Source organism: Sceloporus occidentalis, unplaced genomic scaffold (assembly GCF_023333645.1).
Source record: "Sceloporus occidentalis isolate IW3139 unplaced genomic scaffold, rSceOcc1.0.p SCAF_65, whole genome shotgun sequence".
Classification (NCBI taxonomy): domain Eukaryota; kingdom Metazoa; phylum Chordata; class Lepidosauria; order Squamata; family Phrynosomatidae; genus Sceloporus; species Sceloporus occidentalis.
Genome location: NW_028317045.1, coordinates 1438938 through 1464101, shown reverse-complemented (window position 1 = coordinate 1464101; position 25164 = coordinate 1438938). Strand labels below are relative to the sequence as shown.

At 41.7% G+C, this 25164-nt stretch overlaps 1 protein-coding gene across 1 annotated transcript in view; it reads right to left on the bottom strand.

Moving 5' to 3' along the window:
• LOC149286947 (cilia- and flagella-associated protein 299) overlaps window positions 1–25164 on the bottom strand; it is a 298663-nt gene that overhangs the window by 11826 nt on the left and 261673 nt on the right. Inside the window, exon 5 of the mRNA XM_089493596.1 lies at window positions 13111–13240. Within this exon, the coding sequence (XP_089349722.1) occupies window positions 13111–13240 (130 nt within the window). The remainder of the gene's footprint in view (window positions 1–13110; window positions 13241–25164) is intronic.

Genomic DNA, 25164 nt, shown 5'->3' with positions numbered 1-25164 from the left:
GGCAGATATGGCTGCTGGACAGTTTTAATTGATGTTGTTTTTAAAGGTTTTAATGTGAGTCTTATGAATGTATATGCTTCACCAGTTAAGATTGAAATAGAAATTTTAGAGTGTATCTTTTTCTTTGCCACAGGTTCTTCCCCTCTAATAGTTGGAGGTGATTTTAATTGTATACTACCAAGCGAAAATAGTGGAGTAGATGAGAATCAGAAGGTAGATAGAACTTCTGGCCAGCTTAGAAATTGTATCATTGATTTTAAATTGAAAGATGCGTGGAGGCATTTAAAACCCTCTGACCCTGGATATACATGGTCTAATGGCCAGGTCAGCTCCCGCATAGATTTTATGTTGTCCGTTTTAATCTCTAGGACATGTTTTTAGAAGATAATGTATTCTCAGACCATAAGCCTTTAAAAACTAGCTTTAATTCCTAACGAATCTAAAACTAGAAATGGTCCGTGGAAACTCAATTTGTTGTTACTAGAGGACGAACAAATCCGAAATAATTTTAAGGATTCATATGGGCGATGGCGGCACCAGAAAGACCCAAGTGAGAATTTTTTGGACTGGTGGAATCAAGTCCAAGATTAAGAACTTTTTTTATTGTTGCTGGCAAAAGGAAGAAAAAAGAGAGCAAACAAGTTTTTAAAGATCTTAATGTGCGTTTGCAAAGTTGAAAGAGGCTGGCATAAGCAATACTGATTAAAAGGTAAAGAAATTATTTTTAATGAGAATCTGATGATCAAGTGGGTTTAAGAGGTTAACCAAATTGCATGATTAAAAGATTTTTCTGCTGGTAAATCCCCAGGAGCAGATGGAATCCCTATCAATTTTTTGGGGAACTTTTAAAGGATGATCTTTTTAATATTTTTATAGAAGCTTTTAATGCCCAGGAGTTAGCCTCTTCCTGGAGAAGAGGCATCATTACTCTAATTTTTAAGAAGGGTGATAGATCAAAATTAGAGAACTGGAGGCCTATCACCCTACTGAATGTAAACTATAAAATTATGGCCAAGATTTTGCTAACAGAACCTCATAGATAAGGTTATTCACCCAGATCAGGTCTGTGGTATCCCATGACATGCTATTTGGGAACACCTCAATGTAATAGTGATCTGATCTGGTATCAGAAAGACCGTGAACAAACTGCCCATTTTATCTCTTGATTTTGAAAAGCTTTTGGTCGTGTATCCCAAGAATATCTCTTTATGGTTTTAAAGAAAGTGGCATTCCCAGATGATTTTATTTGCCGTATTAATGTTTTATTTAAGTTGTCTTTTAGCAAAAATTTAATCAATGGCTTTTTCACTCAGAAAGTCTTTCTTAAATCTGGGGTGAAGCAGGGATGTCCGCTTTCACCCCTTTTGTCTGTGCCATTGAACCCCTTTCAGCCCTTCTACAAAAGGATAAGTTTATCCGGGGAGTCCCTATCCCGGGGGGGGGGCAGGGGTACAGGTAAAGGCTCTGGGCTACATGGATGATGTTAGTATATTTTGCACAACCCCAGAGTCCTTGAAAAGAGCAATTAGAACAATATTTTACATGTGCCTCTGGTTTTAAGCTGAATCTTAACAAATGTGACTGTTTTACTATTGGTGATTGGGATGGCAGTCACCCAAGGTGACCGTATTAAAATTCTGGGAGTGGTTTTTGATTATGTAAATAATGGCAAGAGATCATGGGATATTGTTTTAGAAAAATTAAACCGCAAAATAGAATTATGGCAAACCCGAAAGTTGACAATGGAAGGGAGAATTTTAATCATCAAAGCAATACTCTTACCAATAATGATGTATTTAGGAGTGGTATTTGGCCCTTCTGACTCGTACGCAATGAAACTTATGTGTGTTTGTTTTATGTTTTCCTGGAACTCCAGAAGTGAGAAACTTAAAAGGGAGAAAGTGTGCAAACAAAACGTGAATGGTGGTAAGGGGATGCCTGATGTGAAACGTATTTTATATATAAAGTTTTTTTACTACGTGTTTTAAAAACTTTTACAAAGAATGTACCTTTGCTTCTTTTTTACGCCGCGCGGCTAGTGATATTTTTAGGAAATATAACCGCCAAAGCAGTATGTCATTTTAAGGAAAGCAATACAATTTTATCACCTCCAAGATTTTAGCCCAGATATTTTATCAAATCCAAAGAAGTTGACTGCTGCTATATTATCAAAGGAACAAACTGAACAAGTGGCACAATACTCTCTCATACAGTCCAGAAGAGTTTGGCAGAATGTATGTCACCACTTTCTAGCCAACTAGAATGTTTGCCAACTAGGCAATTTCAGCACAGGAGAGGTCTTGGTCCCACTGCTAAGTACCCCAGGGATCAGTGTACCCAAGATGAGACAGTGTTGCATATATTTTGGAACTGCTTTTATGCACAGGACATATGGGAAAAGACAAGCCCACTTTTAAAATGGATTTGTGGTTTTTAAGCTATACGGTTGTTTTATATGGCCTTTTTACCTGTCCCACAGCTGACCAGTCACGTGTTTTATGGATTATGATAAATTGTGTAAAAGAAGCAATTTGGAAGACGAGGAATATTTTATTGCTTAATAAAGAATATATAGACCCTTAGATTTGTCTTAAAATGGCTTTAATTGGTATGCACATACATTTTTTAAAGGATTGTAAAGGCATGGGTTCAATGAAAGCCGTGAGACTTTGTTGCCTTAACATTTTACTTGCATGAACGTTCCCAAAGACTGGTTTTATGTATCTATTGTAATTTTATGTAAAATGTTTTAATTCATTTTATCATAATAAATGTTCCATTTTATCCTTTAACCTGTTTTAAAGTATTTTTTATTGTACTGTAGCATATAATTAATAAAATTTGCAGCTATAGCGCCTTGTACTTGGTTCTGATCTCCCGTGTATGACCTTGGCTATGTTTATGATCCAGATTTGTGTACCAGACCCCGGCGTGTCCCAGATTTACCTACCTGTCCAGCCGTTTCCAAGCCGTGTGCCCTGCCTTGGGCTTCCAAACAGTGTGCCCTGCCACTCTGGTTTCCCCTGTCCTCGCTACAGTTCACCTTTAGCCTTTGATTCCATTCCTGCTTTACTGTCTGTTGTGTGCCTGTCTGTACCTACCTACCCATCATGATGCATCAAGGGGTACAGACAGAGGCCCTAGTATCCCCTGCAACTGGGCTCCTACCTGACCTGCTGGCCCGGGTCCTGACAACAAATCACATACCATCAACCATGAGGGAAGTGCTCATGCCGTTGTACAAAGCACTGGTGAGACCTCACTTGGAGACATGACACACTGGGGCAGCAGCTGCTGCTGTCTGCCTGGAAAACGGGGCAGACTACCAACAATGAATGATTTGGCAGTCTATTGTGACCATATGACACATTACTTTTTTCACATATCCAGTCAGAAATTAAAAATGGCAAAACTGCAACGTAGATGTGAAAAATCACCAGCTTTGGTGTAGGATCAGCTGCATTGAAAATGCCAATATACCCCTAATCAGATTGCCTGTGCGGCCTAGTTTTTTTTTTAAATATAGTTTTATGGGGTGAAATTGAAAAATGGGATTTGTACTGTGAAATGAGACAAGGTCTGTCAAAATTCCAAGTTTGAAAATTTAAACGCACATGTTCCAATTTTCACCCTGCAACATTCCAAAAACATACCATATGGGATACCCCTGTCCTCGGGATTGTTGCTGAATGCAAATCAACAGTTGTTCCCAAACTTGCACATACCCTTGGACAAATATACTGAAATATTGCAATGTGTTAAAATGTTCATTTTACTGCACTATTTGGCACATATTGGCAGTAAAATGGTTAAATAAAAAGTATTACGGTAAATGCCTCCTTAATATATATTGGGTTGTCAGCTTCCAAAAATGTATATGCTTTTGTTAAGCAGCTTTGCATTTTCTAGTTACGTATAAGGCCCAATTCCCAGGATATCACATTAAAAATACATATAATGCAAACAATGATGCTCATCTCACATTTAGCCTTGTTACTTCCAAAATTAGGACAAATAATTTGTTTTGGTTTTTTTCTTCCCATTTGGATCAGTTATTATTATTATTATTATTATTATCTTTTATTTATATAGCGCCAACAGTTTACGCAGTGCTTAATACAATACATAAATTCAAGGGATATGACAAGACAAGAATTGACAGACTAAGACAAAACAATACATTTATTGGAGAGAGCCCTGCTCGCAAGCTTACAATCTAGAGGGAAATGGGGTGACAAACATAAGGCATAGAGTAAGGGTGAGAGGTAGTGTGGTGGTTGTATCGATGACAAGGAAGTTCTATCAGCTAAGATGGTATGCTTCTCTGAAGAAGTGGGTTTTTAGATGTTTCTTGAATGTCGGGAGGGAGGGTGAGTGCTGAAGGTTCCTTGGGAGTAGATTCCAGAGATATGGGGCAGCTCGAGTGAAATCTTGTAGATGGGAAAAGAAAGAGGTGATGAGTGAGGAGGAGAGCCTTAGCCCATGGGAAGAATGTAGGGATCGAGTAGGGGATTTATGTTTTTATATATGAAACTGTGAAATTTTTTTTCATAATTTTCCCCACTTTTTGGATTTTTTTTCATACTAAATAATGGTAAAAATAGAATAAATAGCCTTAGTCCTATCATTAAAAGGCATTAATGATATTTAAATAATAAGGTGGGGCTGGTCCTGAACTCAAGGTACAGCTTTTGTGGGCCCCTAAAATAGCCTGGGCCCAGTGACAGTTAACCTTTTTGTCCCAACAATCGAATATTCACACAGATTGAAAACAAAAAGCATAAGTTATTGGTTATCCTAAAAGAATGAAATGTGGCATTTCCTCTGTAAGCAGTTTAAGTGTGATGAGAAACATCCTACCCATTAGCCATTACAGGATTATTAGAAATCTGTTTTTGCTACCTAAGCAAACATAAGCATTCTCAATGAGTTTATTTTAATTCTACGTACATGATTTACACATGGTATTACCTACGAACTACTGTAATAAGCAGTGTCCAGCTTATACTCATTAAAAAAAGCCAAAAATTATAGGGAGGTACTAGAAAGAGAACATTTTCTAGGTGACACTTAACTGAACCTACAGTAGTGATTATAGACAAAGTTGATTATAATGGAATGCACTCAAGGTAAATTAAGTTTAAATGTGTTTTATTTGTGATTGCATCTGCCAAAAATATTTAACTGCTTAAACTGTCACTCTAATTTTTCTGATTAACATGTAATCAAATAATTAACAGAGGTGTTGTGGTTTTTGGACCTATTTTCTAATTTACGGACTTGTGCTAGATTGTGTGATGTGTATATTTCGTATGTTACAGTCTAGTAGACGTGTGCATTTGGATTTATACAAACTTATTTTTTCACATACATATGATCCCCCAAAAGCATGGAGGGACCCCTAAAACTAAACCTTGTTCGTTTGTCCATTTTGGTGCCATTTTAACCCAACAGGAAAAACAGAAAGAGACTGCGTGTAGGAGGATGATGGTGAGCTCTGGAGCACAAACTAATAAAGGCTGAATGACTGGTATTTTGTGTCCTGGGGTTGGATCTGTGCCAGCAGTTGGGTCAGACCGGTCCTGATAGGAGCAGCAAGAGAGGTGGAAACAGTAAAGAAGTGATTTCCCAATTCAGGCCTATCTGATAGAGGACTCCAAGTGGGAGAACCTACTCGCCCAACTCTGAGCCTCTGAGCTGCAAAAAGGGACCCAGGAGCTCCAGGACCAGACTGAGAGCTCAAATCCCCCGCAGCCTCTGCATTGTTGTTTTTGGCCTGTCTGAGGGTGCCCAAATCTCCTTGCCTGTGCGGTCCACCAGCCTTGAGACGAGATTAACTGATTGAATTGTGAGGGAAGTGGCCTGTAGTGGTTGCATCTGTCAGAGGTCATTGGGAATCCAGCAGACATTGCAAGGATGGAGGAGAAGGCTAGGTTTTATGTTTAGAGGGGTAGCTAAGAAGCGGATCAAGCCCCCAGAGTTTGGTCACATGGAAGGAGTGCAGTTTAGGTCGCAATGACTCATTTGGTTCATCTGGGTGAAACTGGGGGAAGGAGATAAAGAAGGGAAAGTAAAAGAGCAGGAGTGTTAATCGGACTCGGCGACGGGTCTACTGTCTGCTCTGAAAGTCCACTGAGGGCCCATTTGAACCAGATATCTGGAAAGGGGAATATGTTAAGATTTTTTCTCTTGTTTGCCTGGAAATGTTTAATCTGGATAAGGTGTCTAAGAGTGATGAGGAGATAAAGAAGAATAAAGAAAAAAGGTGGTATCAGCTGATTCTGAGCACAATTGGCTCCAGGCCTTCGCTATCATAAGAAGTGTGATTCTGGAGAGCACCCAAGGAAACTGTTCACCACTATTCTGTTATATGATAGTGTAGGCAAGGCTTATAGAGTGCATGGGGGGCAGGTTTGGTTAAATTATGATGAGCAATTCTGGCAACAGAAGGTGGTATAGCCCTCCATATGATTGGATCACAAAAGGTTAGGCGTCACAGAAGGAGTTTTTGGTGACAGTTCAATGCGGGGGCCAGTGTATAGGTTTCCCCATGCCATTTTAAGCATGAGTGCTCAGGGCGCTCTTTTTCAAATGTGTCAATAAGGGGAACAATTCCAAAGGAGCTGGTGACAAGGGGGATGATGCCAGTGATGAAAGGTGTGGGAAAGCACAGTTCCATGGCTCAGGAGGCATGGGGATAAGGAGATGGCAGCTCTTTTGGAGTAAGGTTTTCTGATACTTTATAGGGATACACTAGCATGGTTGGGGGTCAAGGATTTAAGATTGATTTTCCTAAAGTGGTGGGTGAAAATTTGATGAAGGAATTTGGGTTAGGGCTGCTAGCAGTTCCACTTTGCCACTCCCTTTTGGACAATGTTAGGTGTTGTCCCGAAGAACATTTGCCCATTTGCCACCTTTCTTATCCAAAGAGGGAGTTGGTCAACAATGATATTGATAAACATTTGTGCAAGTTATCTTATGCCTCCTTTCATGGTGCATTGCGTTGGGTAAAGTATTATGGAAAAGGGGCCCTGTTAGCCAAGACTGACAATGAATCAGCATTCTGCTTCCTTCTGGTGCATCCGGATTGTTTTCATTTGCTGGGTGGTTTATGGGATGGGTGTTATTTTGTAGATTCTTGGGTACTAAGGTCAACCCTGTTACTCTCAGCTTCCCAAAGAAAAGGTTAAAAGGGAAATAAAAAGGTCATGCTGTAGAAACTGCAATCCCTTCTGGGAAGGTAAAATTTTGAGAGCCGCATTATCCCCATGGGGCATTGCAGGCAGCTGGTGGTAGCAACGTAAGAGGTGCACACGCTCAATTATTTTTGGGGACCCTTTGGGGACGAGCGAAATGCGTAGCGCTTTTTTTAATTATTATTTATTTGTTTACCTGGAAACTCTATTTGATTTAACACAGATATACACTGAGCAGACTTTATTATTTTGTATTTGTTTGATTTACGGCATTGTCTGCAATTTACCGATTATAAGACGACCCTGATTATAAGACGACCCCCCAAATCTGAATATTAATTTAGGAAAAAAAGAAAAAGCCTGAATATAAGACGACCCAATGGAAAAAAGTTTTACCAGTAAATGTTAATTCATCTAAACTATTTTTTTTTAATAAAAGCTATGATTGAGAAAAATATTTTGGTTTTATTTTCCAACCTGCCCCCCAGTTATGCACATCTGCCCCAGAAATGCCTTATACCCCCTATATGCCACTGTGCCCTATGATATGCCTTTTAACCCTCTAAATGCCACTGTGCCCCATGATATGCCTTTTAACCCTATATGCCACTGTGCCCCATGATATGCCTTTTGACACCCTATGTGCCACTCTGCCTCCAGAAATGCCTTATACCCCTATATGCCACTCTGGCATTTAGAGGGTTAAAATGCATATTATGGGGAAGAGTGGCATATAGGGAGGTTTAAGGCATTCAGGAGGCAGAGTGGCATTAAGGGGGTTAAAAGGCATTTCACAGAGCACTCTGCCTCCAGAAATGCCTTATGCCCCCCATTTAACACTCCCCCGCCCCCCCAAAACTTACCGGTGCTTCTGACTTCCCTGTCATGTAGCCGGGGCAGCGTGTAGATCCCACGCACTTACGCTGCAGCCGGAAGGAGGCGTGGCTAGCAGCGGGGGTTTGTCTGCGTCCATCGCGCAGACCTTCCCCGACTGTCAGAGATCAGAGTTCCCCCTTCTCCCCCCCCGCCCCACTTACCCCCCCGCCCCCCGGTAAGTGGGGCGGGGGGGGGGAGAAGGGGGATCCAGGTCCCCTGCAGCTGCGGGGATCTGGATCTTAGTCGTCTCATAGTCAGACCTATTTGAGGTCTGATTATAAGACGACCCCGGTTATAAGACGAGGGGTATTTTTGAGAGCATTTGCTCTGAAAAAAATCTCGTCTTATAATTGAGCAAATACGGTATTTACCTGGAAATCCTTTTTAATCGGTTTAAAATAAATCCCTTTTTAATGAAAACTTGTCTTCTTCCGTGATTGGAACTTCCGTGAAGCTGTTCTAGAAGAAGGTTGAACATCTGAAGTGCGAAGTGGGATGTTTATGAAGAGCATGCCTATAATTACCATTCGGTCAGTGCATATATATGTCTGAAGCAGAATGTTTATCCCAACTATATTACACTATTGGTTGTGTGTTTTGTCTTTTATGTAAAAGAACTGGCTCTGAATAATTAATTTAACACAGATATACAATGAGCGCACTTTATTATTTTGCATTAGTTGATTGTCTGTATTTTGTTCCTCAGTGTTTGAGGCTATTTTGTTCAAAGCTGTTTTTTATTGATCGCCTATATGATTTTATTGATTGCGGTTTATATCACATTTCAGGGATGGGTGTTGATCATATTCCCCAGGCAGTCCAAGACTGACCAGGAGGGAAAAGGCTTCCACATCAGGCTGGTGTGTCCCATACGGTGCGTGACAGAGAATATTCATATCAGAGTGCGTGTGGGTGGACCTCTTCTTATTCACAGGGAAAGGTCTTTTTTGTCCCATATCAATGTGTACAAATTTTCCGGATGTGTCATGAAAAGCTTGGCTGCTGGGGGAAATAATTTGCTCCATATACTATCTGCAAGGACGCAGACGGCACATTGGGATTAGCAGGAGGCGGTGATCCAGGTGTATATTAAGCTGCTATATGGTTAAGGGGTTTGGAGGATAGAGATAATAACTAGACTTGGGCACCAGGGGGCTCTTCGTGTTCGTCTTCGTGCTCGTCTTCGGCAAAAAAAACAACTTCGTATTCAGCGAATATTCGCCTGGTCCTGTCTTCTCTTCGGGCGAATATTCGCGGACATTCTTCGTGTTCGGGTTTTCTTCGTTTTCCCCGGTTAAGGGGTTAAAACGGGGTTAAAGCCGCTCTGGCGCCAGGAGTTTAAATGTCCGTATGAGCAACTCTATTGGTCGTCAGCAGGGGGCTCGTCTGCCATTGGTTGATGGCAGACGAGCCCCCTGCTGGCGACCAATAGGGTCGCTCGTTCAGACTGTTAAACTCCTGGTGCCGTAATTGTCCGGCAGATCCCGCTGGTCTCCCTGTTCTATCATTTATTAACTGATAGAACAGGGAGACCAGTAGGATCTGCCGGGTAAGTTGCAGCATTGGGATTTTAAAAGTCTGTACGAGCGACTCTGTTGGTCGCTCGTACAGACTTTTAGGGTCCTGGTGCTGTAACTTACCCGGCACATCCCACTGGTCTCCCTGTTCTATCAGTTAAATGTCCGTACGAGCGACCAATAAAGTCGTTCGTACGGACATTTAACTGATAGAACAGGGAGACCAGTGGGATGTGCCGGGTAAGTTGCAGCATTGGGGTTTTAAAAGTCTGCACGAGCCACTCTGTTGGTCGCTCGTGCAGACTTTTAAAACCCCAATGCTGCAACTTACCCGGCACATCCCACTGGTCTCCCTCCCTGTTTAATTAATTAAATGTCCGTACGAGCGAACAATAAAGTCGCTCGTACGGACATTTAACTAATTGAACAGGGAGGGAGACCAGTGGCATCGGCAGGGTAAGTTGCAGCATTGAGGTTTTAAAACCCCCAATGCTGCAACTTGCCCTGCAGATGCCACTGGTCTTTAACTAATTGAACAGGGAGGGAGACCAGTGGCATCTGCAGGGTAAGTTGCAGCATTGGGGTTTTAAAACCCCAATGCTGCAACTTACCCGGCACATCCCACTGGTCTCCCTCCCTGTTTAATTAATTAAATGTCCGTACGAGCGAACAATAAAGTCGCTCGTACGGACATTTAACTAATTGAACAGGGAGGGAGACCAGTGGCATCGGCAGGGTAAGTTGCAGCATTGGGGTTTTAAAACCCCAATGCTGCAACTTACCCGGCACATCCCACTGGTCTCCCTCCCTGTTCAATTAATTAAATGTCCGTACGAGCGAACAATAAAGTCGCTCGTACGGACATTTAACTAATTGAACAGGGAGGGAGACCAGTGGCATCGGCAGGGTAAGTTGCAGCATTGGGGTTTTAAAACCCCAATGCTGCAACTTACCCTGCCAATGCCACTGGTCTCCCTCCCTGTTCAATTAGTTAGTCTGTGCCGGGTTAAATGTCCGTACGAGCGACCAATAAAGTCGCTCGTACGGACATTTAACTAATTAAAAACCCCATTTAAAAATGGGGTTTTTAATTTAAAAATTTAAAACCCCAATGCTGCAACTTACCCGGCACATCCCACTGGTCTCCCTCCTTGTTCAATTAATTAAATGTCCGTACGAGCGAACAATAAAGTCGCTCGTACGGACATTTAACTAATTGAACAGGGAGGGAGACCAGTGGCATCGGCAGGGTAAGTTGCACCATTGAGGTTTTAAAACCCCAATGCTGCAACTTGCCCTGCATATGCCACTGGTCTTTAACTAATTGAACAGGGAGGGAGACCAGTGGCATCTGCAGGGTAAGTTGCAGCATTGGGGTTTTAAAACCCCAATGCTGCAACTTAACCGGCACATCCCACTGGTCTCCCTCCTTGTTCAATTAGTTAGGGGTTAACTTTATTTTTTAAAGGGTTAAGGGGCCGTGCAAGTGAGCCTATTGGTCGCTTGCACGGCCCTTTAACCTATGGATTTCCGCTCCCGTTAACCCCTTCGATGCTGTGTTAGATAACGCAGCATCGAAGGGGTTAACGGGAGCGGAAATCCATAGGTTCGCTGGCAGGGGTTACAAAGACCTTGCGAGTGAGCCTATTGGTCACCTGCACGGTCTTCCTCTGGCATCAACCAATTGGTTGATGCCAGAGGAGGTCCCTGTAGGCGACCAATAAGCTCATTCGCACTGCCCTGTAACCCGTGACGACGAACCTGCGGCGAAGCCGCGAAGACAAGGTAAGTTAGAAGAGGGGGGGAGAATGGTAGACGAAGACGAAGACAATCACGAAGATCTTCGTGGTGTGTGTCTTCGTCTTCGCCTACGTTTTACCGCCGCCGTCTTCTCTTCGGCGTGTCTTCGGAACGAACACGAAAACGCACTCTTCGTGTTCGTTTCCATGTTCGCCCGAAGACGAATGCACAAGTCTAATAATAACTAATGTGCCCTTTTCCCGCCTGATGTTTCTTTCTTCTCTCTCACCCTCTCTTTCTTTCTTTTTTCTATGCCTCTCTTTTTATCATTTTTTCTTCTCTCTCTCATCTTTTTTATTCCCTCTCCCTCTTTTTTCTCTTAAAGTCTTTCTTTTCTCTCTCTCCTTCTTTCTCACAACCCTTTTTCTATCACCTACCTCTATTTTTCTTTTCTCTCTCCCCCTTTTTTCTTTCATTCAGTTTCTTCGCCCCCCCTTGTCTCTCTTTCCCACAATTTATTTCCCTTTTTGTTCCTTTTTCTTTCAATCTTTTCTTCTTTCTTCTCTGCATCTACCTTTTTAAGTTTTCACTGGCTGCACAATACCCTTAGACTATTAGGACATATTTGCCAAAGCAAAAGTGAAGCATTTCTTCGTTAACCTGCAATATTTAGAGCAACTTTTTTATTGCTTTAGCATCATGTAACTGTGCCAAGTCAATCTTGCCTGTTACTCCTCTGTTTTTGATCTCTAATGCTAACTACTTAATACTTACAAATACAAATATAATGACACAGGGGCTAAGCATAGGTTCACACAATTAGAAGGGCAATCAGCAAGCATGATCCTCCACCAGAATGGTATGATCCGGAACTTGAGTTCTTTGTCTTCTGAGACACAGATCTTTATGGTTTGATCGCTTGCCTGGTCTTTGTACATCTTTACATCACAGGTTCCCCTGATATGACATCCTGATGTTAAACACTGTGTCAGCCAGACATGTAATGCAAGGGAGTAAACCTTCCTCAGAGCACAGTAAAGGGAGGTGAGTAAAATAGATGGGGAATTCAAAATAATCAACATTTAGGTTACATCCGTACATCATTTAATTTATTCAGAAGCTCTTTTTTCCCATTATGCAATTTACAGGAGCTTTCTGGCCACATTCATTTCCATCTAATTTAAAATTAAACAGAAGTATACTGTAGTATGTTAATCCAGGGAAGGTTCCATTTATTGTGATTAGATGTTCCTTCCACTTCAACATTAGTCAAAAATCTTTCCCTTGATCAACATGTGTAGGAAACAAGAAAAGTTGAACTTGAAGGCTTGCTTCTTTTCCCCCTACCAGGTAATCAGTTTGGTTTTTTTTAATCAGTAATTTTTTAAATCAATATATAAAAAAATGAAAAGCGATATTTAAATAAAAAAAATGGATTGGAATAGTCTAATATCAATTTGAAGGTCAGTAGCAAAATTGGGGGTGTGGGTTAATTACCTATAACAGAGCTTAAAATAACAGGAATACACATTTGTATGTTTGATTGAGCTGTGAACAATGGACCACTGAGCTTTAAAATGCCACACAGATCCTTCATTTCAAACAGATCCTTAAATACATAAACACACAAAGGAGTGACAATATTAGTCCTCAAGTTGCTAAGTGATACCACTTGTAAAACCAAGAAACACAGGCAATAAAAACAGAATAGATCCTTAAAACATATGGTAGTGTGAGAGGAGAAGGGAAAATTGCTGCTTTGCGTTGAGAAAAATATTTACCTTAGGATCCACGTTTAGTATTTTCCTGTCCCTCTTATTTTTGAACAGTAATCCAAATGAGTTTTCGGCAATCACTTGGTAATTTGGACTTGCATTTGAAGTTGAAACATTGGTCTTCCAGTTGTAAAAACTGTAAGGACAGAAATAAATATGTATAACTGAACATAGCAAGTGAATTATTTGAATATTGAAGATTTATTAACCTTTTCATTGGCCTTTCTAAATGTTCATAAATAACAAAGTTCTAGTTCATCATTCACATGAGTGATCCACTGAATAAGAGCTTTTTGAAAAGTTTATGACTTCATGCACATCACTATGTTTGAAGTAAAGTATATAAATATATTTAATGGTAATGGTGTGCTACTCATTGTTCTTTGATGACTGGCATTCTAGCATATGCTTTTTCTGTTATTTTGTATTATCTACACAACAGGTCTAGCAAAGCCTATAGGGTACTAGCCTTCCTTCCAATTGTGTGCTTGATTGTGAGACGCAGCCTGAGACACATTTGGTTGCTCAATGATATACAGGCCAAAATACATCCCAACTTAGTTGAATTGTTAAGTGACTCTTACACTTCCAAAATACATGACAGGGAACTGCTTGTGCATTCAGAATAATACTCTGGGTTTCAGGGCCGGACTGGGACTGAAAAGCAGCCCTGGAAAAATTTGGAGACCAGCCCCATATAGTTTATCTCACGGTGAAGCTCTTATACCCACACGCACCCCTTATACATACCCGAGTCACACTATGTGCCATTCTTTTTATCTCATTATTTGTATTAAAATGCCAGAAAGCAAAAGTGTTAAAAGGCCCTAATAAATGAAATACATTACACATAATGGGATCAAAACATTTACTACTGCGAACATTTTTAGATGAAAGAGTTCCATTTTATTCAGTGGAACAAAACACTGATCACATTATTCTTCACGATATTCTGGTAAGAAACTTTTATTTCTTTATTAATTCATGTAGACTATTTTTTTCCATATTTAATAAAAGCTATGATTGAGACATGTTTGGTTTTTATTTCCTTTCATTTGACAACCTACCCCCGAGTTATGCACCTCTGCCCCCAGGCTTGCCACTCTGCCCCCCCCCTGATATGCCTTCTAACCCCCTATATGCCACTCTGCCTCCAGAAATGCCTTATACCCCCTATATGCCACTCTGTCCCATGATATGCCTTCTAACCCCCTATATGCCACTCTGCCTCCAGAAATGCCTTATACCCCCTATATGCCACTCTGTCCCATGATATGCCTTCTAACCCCCTATATGCCACTCTGCCATATAGGGGGTTAAAAGGCATATCATGGGACAGAGTGGCATATAGGGGGGTATACGGCATTTCTGGAGGCAGAGGGGCATAAAGGGGGTTAAAAGGCATATCATGGGGCACTCTGCCTACAGAAAAGCCTTATGCCCCCTATATGCCACTCTGCCTCCCCAATATGCTTTATACCCTCCTATATGCCTCTCTGTCCCATGACATCCCTTTTAACTCCCTTTATGCCACTCTGCCTCCAGATATGCCGTTGACCCCCTATATGTCACTCTGCATCCAGAAATGCCTTATATCCCTATATGCCACTCTGGCATATAGGGGGTTAAAAGGCATATCATGGGACAGAGTGGCATATAGGGGGGTATAAGGCATTTCTGGAGGCAGAGGGGCATAAAGGGGGTTAAAAGGCATATCATGGGGCACTCTGCCTACAGAATAGCCTTATGCCCCCTATATGCCACTCTGCCTCCCCAATATGCTTTATACCCTCCTATATGCCCCTCTGTCCCATGACATCCCTTTTAACTCCCTTTATGCCACTCTGCCTCCAGATATGCCGTTGACCCCCTATATGTCACTCTGCATCCAGAAATGCCTTATATCCCTATATGCCACTCTGGCATATAGGGGGTTAAAAGGCATATCATGCCCCTGCGCTCTGGGTGCAGCTGGAGGCCTCTTTCTTTGATATTCCCATCTCGGTCGTGCCTTGGGTGGCAGAGAAGTTTTGGGTCCCTCTTGTGCGTCCGCATCCCACCATAGGACCCACCCTCACGGTTCTGAAACGAGCGCAGCGTCAATACAATCTCACTGCCTTTCCTAGTCCTCTCCTACCATTGTCCTTTAACCCAGCCTTCCCAGCTGCAATGACTGGTACGGTTACCCGCCCGTTTCTTTTACCAGGTGACAGGGTCCTTAGGGTTTCTAGGCTATTGCGGGGGGGGCGCTTTCTTCCCCTTACGGACCTCCTGAGAGACGCGCATCCGACCTTTCGGCTTCAGTTTCTCTACCACCAGCTTAAGCATTTTGTTTCCTCTGTCGCCCCGCTTTGCTCGATGGACAGACCTCTGACGCCTTTCGAACTCATCTGTGACGATCCCGCCAGCTCCTCTCATCTCCTGTCCCGGCTGTATAAAATCTTTATAGATACTCAAACCTCCACTAAGCCATATTATTTAAGTCTCTGGGAGGGCGACCTGGGCTTGACGATGGAGGCGGCTGAATGGGATAAGGCTATTGCTTTGACCCATTGTTGCTCTACCTCCAGTAGGGTGCAGGAGTCCGCCTATAAATTGCTGACACGTTGGTTTAGGGTCCCAGCGGTGCTCCACCGTTTTTTGCCGCAGGTTCCACCCGATTGTTGGAGGTGCGGCTCCCCTGAGGGGACTTACCTCCATTTGTGGTGGGAGTGTCCTTTGGTGAGGCCCTTCTGGGAGGTTATTATTCGGATTATAAAACATGTGGAAGTTACCGATTTCACTTTTACTCCCGCTAGTGTACTTCTCCATATCAATGATTCCCCCATTGGAACATATAAACGTTCCCTCTCTATCCATCTCCTTAATGCGGCGAAGTCCGTGATCCCTAGATTCTGGAAGCAGGCTAAGGCCCCCCCGCTTTCTGCGTGGTTGAGTCGGGTGAATTTCGTTCAGCAAATGGAGGAACTAGTGCACTCCTCGAGGGGTTCGGCGTATAAACATGGGTTGAAGTGGTTGCCGTGGAATTCTTTTCTGGCCTCCTCTTCCTTTACTGCCATGCTAGGGGGTTGCTCTCTGGATTAGGTTCTGCTAACCTCACGTTACGTATTCTATTTCCTTTGGCCTCTCGCATGCTATGTTTTATAATCTCCATATATACAGTTTGGTTTGGACCGCTTCCCTTGCCTTGCCTTGTAACGCTTACCTTACGAGTCTTCTGTATGAGTCTTCTTTGGGACATGTGTTCTGCTCCTTCGTCTTCTGGTTCTCCGCCGGACGGAACTTCCCATTTTTGTTTTTATGGTTTTCTCCGTTTCAGTTTGTATTTGAGTTATGTGCTCATTCTCCTATCTGCTACTCAACTGTCATGTTTGCACACCGCCTATGTACCTTTGTAGGCGCTGGTGACTTCCTCGTATGTTGTATTGTATTTTTCCGATACGATACCTAGTCACGCTTCTTATGTGTACTGGGGCACGTGTTATACGCTGTACTGTGACACTTATACTTGAGCTGCACTTGTACTTGCCTCTCTTTTGATATCGGCCTGATGCCAATGACTGTGCATAGACCATTGTTATTGTATGTCTGTATGCTACTGCTGACATGTCTGTATTTTGCTTTCATACCTTTTAATAAACGGAGAATTTATAAAAAAAAGGCATATCATGGGACAGAGTGGCATATAGGGGGGTATAAGGCATTTCTGGAGGCAGAGTGGCATAAAGGGGGTTAAAAGGCATATCATGGGGCACTCTGCCTCCAGAAAAGCCTTATACCCCCCTATATGCCCCTCTGCCTCCCTGATATGCCTCAACCCTCCTATATGCCACTCTGTCCCATGATATGCCTTCTAACCCTCTATATGCCACTCTGCCATATAGGGGGTTAAAAGGCATATCATGGGACAGAGTGGCATATAGGGGGTATAAGGCATTTCTGGAGGCAGAGTGGCATGAAGGGGGTTAAAGGGCATATCATGGGGCACTCTGCCTCCAGAAAAGCCTTATGCCCCCTATATGCCACTCTGCCTCCCCGATATGCTTTATACCCTCCTATATGCTCCTCTGCCCCATGATATACCTTTTAACCCCCTTTATGCCACTCTGCCTCCAGAAATGCCTTATACCCCTATATGCAACTCTGGCATATAGGGGGTTAAAAGGCATATCATGGGACAGAGTGGCATATAGGGGGGTATAAGGCATTTCTGGAGGCAGAGTGGCATATAGGGGGACACACTTACATACACACACATGCCGATTTTTTTTGTTTTTAACAAATACAAAAAACATTATACAGTACAAAAAATACATTATTTTACTCACCTTCTACTTGTCTTGACTTCCTGGTAGCTGCACACTGTTCTCCTCTATGCTGACAGGATGCCACTGACCTGACATCCGGTGCTGCAGCAGTCTGAGTGCGAGGGGGCGGAGCTTCCACCTCACGCTGCTCCCATCACTATGCAGCCATCAGACTGCTGGGAATGTAATCTAAACGGCCGGTGCGTGCTGATGCCGCCGGCCGGAGCTACTTTAACACTTTTTTTTTTTATTCATATGGTAAGCTGGATCGGCTTGCCATATAAAGTAAAAAAAAAAGTATTAAAGCAGAGCCGGCCGGCGGCATCGTCACGCACCGGCCGTTCAGATTACATTCCCAGCAATCTGATGGCCGCATAGTGATGGGAGCAGCGTGAGGGGTGAAAGGTCATTGTGAGGGGGCGGAGCTTTCACCCCTCACACTGCTCCCATCACTAGACGGCCATCGCACACGGCCGCATCAGCACCCAGCGGCCGCTTTGATTAGATTTCGGGCAGCCTGGGGGGCAATTGCCCCCCTGCCCAGCCCGCCCCTGGCACCGAGGGAGGCGTTCAATGCCATTTGCAGCCGCTCAGCGGCTGTCTTCATGGTTAGTCTGCCGGCCGCCCAGCCCACGGACCTTCCGGCCCACCGGGAAATTTCCCGGTATCCCGGTGGGCCAGTCCGGCCCTGCTGGGTTTTTTATACCTAGCTGTAAGTAAACACCACTTTACTTCACTTGTGGTTCTTTTAGTCACAATGCGACATAACACATTAATGTTTGTTGCATAATAATGCCCTGTTTATGCAGGCCAGTACTGAACACCTGGTGAATTTGCATCTGAAGTGGAAAACAAATCTGCAATTACCCAGAATTGCCTGTTTTTTTATTTTTTTATTATTATAGCATTAGGACTTTGCATGAACCCTCAATGTCATTAAAGTGGCATGCTAATGTACATAAAGGAGTGACGCTTAATTTAGGCTTTTATTCACACAGTAAGTTTTAGTAGGTTCTGTCTTTTAGCAAATGATTAATTACTTCAGAGTCTTTGTGGGAATAAAATATGCATTTGTGGATTTAATCCAAGGTCACTTATTCACAATCAGTATCCAGCAGAGACTATGCAGTTCCGCACATAGTTTACACATACAGTGTGAGAGTTTGATGGCTGAAATGATTGCTTAATTTTATGTGAAGATGTGTCCGATATGACACATGAAGGCCATTTTAAATAGTTAGATACCAAGGGAAAAGATTAAGCTCTTACAATTACACTTCTTTATAGTGGTAGCAAGTCAGGCTCAAAGATGAAATAAAGAAGCATATGCAGCTCCTCCCTGGGGTTTCACATATGATTGCTCATAATCAAAGATAGTTAATACCGGTACTTTCAACATTATAATAACGTGAAACAGAAACACGATTTACTGGGAATACACACACAGTTAAAAAGCTGCATGTGTTTAACATTTGCCAAATATTGTCTTATCAGGGTAGGACTTACTTTAGTAGATTGGCTGCTAGAGACAATTTATCCGTAATTACTGCACCAAAACTACAGCTGCCAAGCTGTTGATGACATGAGTAATAACTATATAAGAGTAAAAGAAATCTGAGGCTAGATATTTCCCTGTTTTGTCAGTGTTGTTATAGGTTCCTTTGCGGGTTCAAAAACTGTTATTCAAATATAACAAATGTAGATGCTGCTATTTGACCACACAAGAGAATAGTCAACGGGTATTGTAGCTTTCTTTAGTTTCTTCAGAGACATATTTGCATCTGCTCAAGGTACTTATGTATGTACATATGCAAAGCACAAAATATTGATCAATCTAATAATCTAATAATCTGCTGAGACAAGTAATAAGATTCAAAAGTTTGGGGTAACTTTTCACATGTTTTCATGGAAAAGAAGGACATTTCTAGACAACATAATTGCAAATTGGTTAACTAATGTTCAATTAGTCTTTTAGATTAGCAAAAACAATGTGCCATTGGAACATATATTATAATAAAGATTTCCAGATTTTCTGTATGACGCCAAACTTTTGAATGGTAATGTATGTCCTCCCATACCCCAGTCTCTAAGAATAACACAGTAAACAGTTAAAACTCAATTTTTTTTAAATACTATAGCTTCTGAAAACTTACATTCTCATTGTGGTAATAACATTGCTGTTCTCAAGTTGAATTCAACTGGGCCCAAACACCAAATAGATCCCACAGATGCAGTGTTTGAGGCTTGGTCAATTCTAGAATACCTATACAAACTAATAATCTCTTGGAATTTTTGCCTTTTACAGATAATGTGGAAAGATGACACTCTCTCTCTTAAAAGCTTAGACATATAAATAAACTAATGATATTTAGATAAAAGCAGACAGAAAGAAGACAAATGTATCTTTTCTAAAAAAATAAATAAATAAAACCTCAAAATGTTACCCTAACGCTAGTAAGAAAAGGAGGCTAAAAAATTGATATGGAGATTGGGTTTGAAAAGTATTAGGTGTGGTCTGATATGAAATAATAAATTAATCAAATAAAGTGAATAAATCATAGAAAATGGAAACCTGCTCCAAGAGGAATGGCACAAAGGAAACCAAAGGTTATGGGAAATGCCTCTGAATTAAAGATCGATGAACTGGTTGGGAAAAAGAATGAGCCAATTTAAACACAATAATTTAAATGACTATGCTTAAGTGAATTTGTTCCAAGGTTATTTTCACAGAACATTTAATACAAATGTTAACAAAAAAAGGCATAACATGCAGTCTTAAGGAACAATGCTGTATTTGGGGCTGTCCAGCAATGATTGTTGTAAATGATCAAGTACATTACTGTAATATATTGGAGATCATAATATTCTTTATGGACAGCTCTTTTCGCTTAAACAGTCATATTTGGTCTGTGTTATATGAAATCTGTAATGTAAATGTTCCTATCAGGTATAATGCATTATTGTTCTACCTTCATACATAGACTATTTAAGTGCTTTTAATTGTGCAATACAAAATGATATGCACATTTTTAATAGAGTATTTATGAAGCCTTGAGTATTTAGTGTATCATTCATGCACATATTCATATTCATATAATTCATTGTACAGCATTGTGGGATATGTTGGAGATATATAAAACAATAAATAATATTAGCAATGCTAAAGTAGTAAATTAAATGTGCACAAGAAGTGAAAGAGAAAGACAATTCAGATAATATTTCAACAAGGTAATCTACAGGGGGCATACCATCTAATAAATCTATGGACTATACATTTTAACTGCTTTTTAAAGAGGCCAGACATGGATCCTCATGTTGCCTCTCTAGATTGTAAGCTTCCGAGCAGGGCTCTCTCCACCAAATGTATCGGTTTGTCTTAGTCTGTCAATTCTTGTCTTGTCATATCCCTTGAATTTATGTATTGTATTAAGCGCTGCGTAAACTGTTGGCGCTATATAAATAAAGGATAATAATAAAATGTTGCCTTAGATTTGTAGAATTAGAAGCTATACCTGTATGCAGGGGGGGGCAGGAAAATACATCTACTTAAATGGAAAGCATTTTAACCCCTTATGACAAAGCCCATAAAAATGCATTGTTTTCAATGGGTTTCGGGACTGCCCATTGTCTCTAAGGGGTTAAGGGGGCAAATACTCAGGTCGTCTTATAATCAGACCTCAAATAGGTCTGACTATGAGACTAAGATCCAGATCCCACGCAGCGCTGCAGGGGACCTGGATCCTCCTGTCTTATGCCCCCCATTTAACACTCCCCCCCCCAAACTTACCGGTGCATCTGACCTCCTGGTGTGTAGCCGGGGCAGCGGGTAGACGTCTACGTGATTCGCGTAGGCAACTTCCACTGCAGCCGGAAGGAGGTGCGGTTAGCAGCGGGGGTTGTCTGCGTCCATTGCGCAGACCTTTATCGGCTGTCAGAGAGAATTCCCCGCAGCGGTGCGGGGAACTCTGATCCCTGACAGCCGGAGGGTGTATGGGCAATGGATGCAGACAACCCCGCTGCTAACCACACCTCCTTCCGGCCGCAGCGGAAGTTGCCTACGCGAATCGCGTAGACGTCTACCTGCTGCCCCGACTACACAGCAGGAAGTCAGAAGCACTGGTAAGTTTTTTGGGGGGGCGGGGGAAGTGTAGGCATTTCTGTAGGTAGAGTGCTCTATGAAATGCCTTATGCCACTCTGCCTCCAGAAATGCCTTTTAACCCTCTATACGCCACTCTGCCTCCTGAAATGCCTTATACCTCCCTATATGCCACTCTGTCCCATAATATTCCTTTTAACCCCCTAAGTGCCAGAGTGGCATATAGGGGTATAAGGCATATCATGGGGTACAGTGGCATATAGAGGTATAAAAGGCATATCATGGGGCACAGTGGCATTTAGAGGGTTAAAAGGCATATCATGGGGTACAGTGGCATTTAGAGGGTTAAAAGGCATATCATGGGGCACAGTGGCATATAGGAGGTATAAGGCATTTCTGGGGCAGAGTGGCAATCCTGGGGGCAGATGTGCATAACTGGGGGACAGGTTGGAAAATAAAAGGAAATATAAACAAAATATTTTTCTCAATCATAGCTTTTATTAAAAAAAATAGTTTACATGATTTAATATTTACTGGTAAAACTTTTTTCTTATAGGGTCGTCTTATATTCAGGCTTTTTCTTTTTTTCCCTAAATTAATATTCAGATTTTGGGGGGTCGTCTTATAATCAGGGTTGTGTTATAATCCAGCAAATACGGTATTAGAACTCGATCCTCTCAACATTGCCAGTCTCAATAGAAAGCTTAATTGGTCATAGTTGTTATAATGGTGTGTAACAAGTAGCGTAATTTAATTAGATGACTAACTGGGTGGTTTTTTTGCCTTAACCCATTAGGGACCAGGGGTTTTCCTGGGTCAATGACCAGAGCGATTTTTCCATTTTTGATATGTGTTTTTTTTATGTAATTGTATTCACTGGCATTTCACATACCTATGCAAGTTATATGTTAGGACAGTTAGAGCGTTCCTTAGATACCACCTGCATATATAGAGTCTGTTAAAATACAGTATTTTCCTGTCTGTTTTGACAATGTGATACACCAAGTAAATACCCCAATTTGGTCCAGCAACATCTCCTGAGTATAGTGATACCACCAATACAAACATTTGTCGGTTTGCTTAGGGGCTAAAGGGCAATATTTGGAACATGCGCATTTCAGTTTTCAACTTGGAATCTTTACATCTGGTCTTCCTGCGTCCATGTCCTGTTTAACATCCTTGAAGTTGGCCGATTTAATTTACCCCCATCAAACCATATCTTTTTGAAAACTGGACACCCCAGGGTATTTCTGGTGCTGGTATTTTAACTGCGTTTCATGCACTGATTTAATTTCATGCAGTAATTTTTTTTCCACACACATTGTACTTTAAATATGAATTTATATGGTATATGTCACTGCCAAACAACACCCCGATATGTGTCCAACAACATCTCCTGAGCACACAGTGTAAGGGATCAGGAACCAGACAGACACAAAAGGTAAAATATAATAACACCTTTAATAAGGCAAATGCTAAGGTCTTGACAAAGGGAATGCAAGACTCTTCGTTAGCAATCAGCTGGTTCAGCCTGACACAGGGACGGAAAGCTTCTCATTTAAAATCAGCATAGAACTGTGACACAGAGGCACCAAGCATGCATAGGTTTGTCAGGCTTGGGGCTAAAAGGCCACATTTGGAAGGTGCGCATTTTTTTATTTTGACATCTGGTCATTGGTGTATGCTGCTGTGGTAAGAAGTAGTTTTTTTCTGCACTCGAGGTAACTGAATTCTGCTTTAGCTTAGTATATATTTTTGAAATATAAACAAACTATTTAACTTAGCTTTTTGTTAAAAAAAAAATCTTAGAATGTGCCCTTTTCTTTAACCCCTTGATGACAATTGACAGTCTGGGCACATCATGCTAAAACATTCAGTTATCGACAATTGACGTACACCATGTTTGGCCCCTCCCCGGGGCATCAACATCCGCCATACACTGTATGGCAGCGGACATCTGTTTTAAGAGGTGAACATCGATCACGATAAAGAGGCATTCAGAAACACTGAACTCCCATGCAAGTCAATGGAGCCCAGCTTTCTAATGACAATGTGATTAGTAAAATAAATTAAAAAAGAAATAAGAAAAAACATTAATAATAGTTATAAAAAAAAAATGGTAACATGTAAAAATAATATCACCATCAGGGGAACCTTCCAGTTCCCAAAAATGTAAAGAAAAAAAAAAAAAAAAAAAAAGGCCAAATATATATAGAAAAATATTTTTTTTATGAGCATGTCCTAAAATTAGAGCTATATCAAACAATTCTCACATGTCAGCTGCGACATTCAGATGGCAGGGTCAGAAGTTGTGTAAACATGAAAGCATGGATTCATCCTGCCTTGTATCAATGGTTCAGGCTGGTGGTGGTGGTATTATGGTGTGGGGGACATTTTCTTGGCACACTTTGGGCCTCTTAGTACCAATTGAGCATCGTTTAAAAGCGATAGCCTACCTGAGTATTGTTGCTGACCATGTCCATCCCTTTATGACCACAGTCTACCCATCTTCTAGTGGTTACTTCCAGCAGGATAATGCACCATGTTACAAAGCTTACATCATCTCAAACTGGTTTCTTGAACATGACAATGAGTTCACTGTACTCCAATGTTCTCCACAGTCACCAGATCTCAATCCAATAAGCACTTTTGGGATGATTGGTGGAATGGGAGATTTGCATCATGGATGTGCAGCCAACAAATCTGCAGCAACTGCGTGATGCCATCATGTCCATATGGACCAAAATCTCTAAGGAATGTTTCAAGCGCCTTGTAGAAAGAATGTCATGAAGAATGAAGGCAGTTCTGAAGGCGAAAGAGGTCCAACCAGGTACTAGCAAGGTGTACCTAATAAAGTGGCCAGTGAGTATATGTACTATTTTTAAAGAAAACATGAGCGAGCAGGCAAAACACATTTCTTTTATTTTGTATTGGATTCATATTCAACTGTTGGTTATAACAGAATGGCACAATCATAAAACAAAACATGGAAATAAAGAAAAAAAAACAACCCCTGATCAAAACTCTGCATACCCTTAGTTCTTAATACTGTGTATTGCCCCCTTTAGCATCAATGACAGCATGCAGTCTTTTGTAATAGTTGTCTGTGATGCCCCAAATATATAGGGTATAGCTGCCCATTCGTCATAGTAAAATGCTTTTTCTGCTATAACCACTGGAGGGTCAACATGGCCTTGGGCTTAAGGTCACTGTCATGCTGTTGTGCTAGAAAGTCCAAGAGTGTCTTATGCGCAGCTTTCGTGTGGAAGAATGCAAATGGTCTGCCAGTATTTTCTGATAACATGCCGCATTCATCTTGGCATCAATTTTCACAAGATTCCCTGTGCCTTTAGAGCTCACCCCCTGTGGGCATGGTTTGCTTTTTGCTATAGGCCTTTGTGACGGATCGTCCTGTGCCCCAGACTGGACACATCCGCCCGTCAGCTCCTTCCCTCTCCCAGTAAGCGGACACGCTGTGGCTGTCCGAAGAAAGCAGTCACAGACCAGCACTTCCCTCAATCATGAGACAGGACTTCATGCTTTGAGGTTAAAACAAAACTCTCTTTATTACAAACACACAGAATTTATATACAATCTCCATTCACTGTGCACCGAACCTAACCTCCAATCCTATCAGCCACATCCCATCACAAATC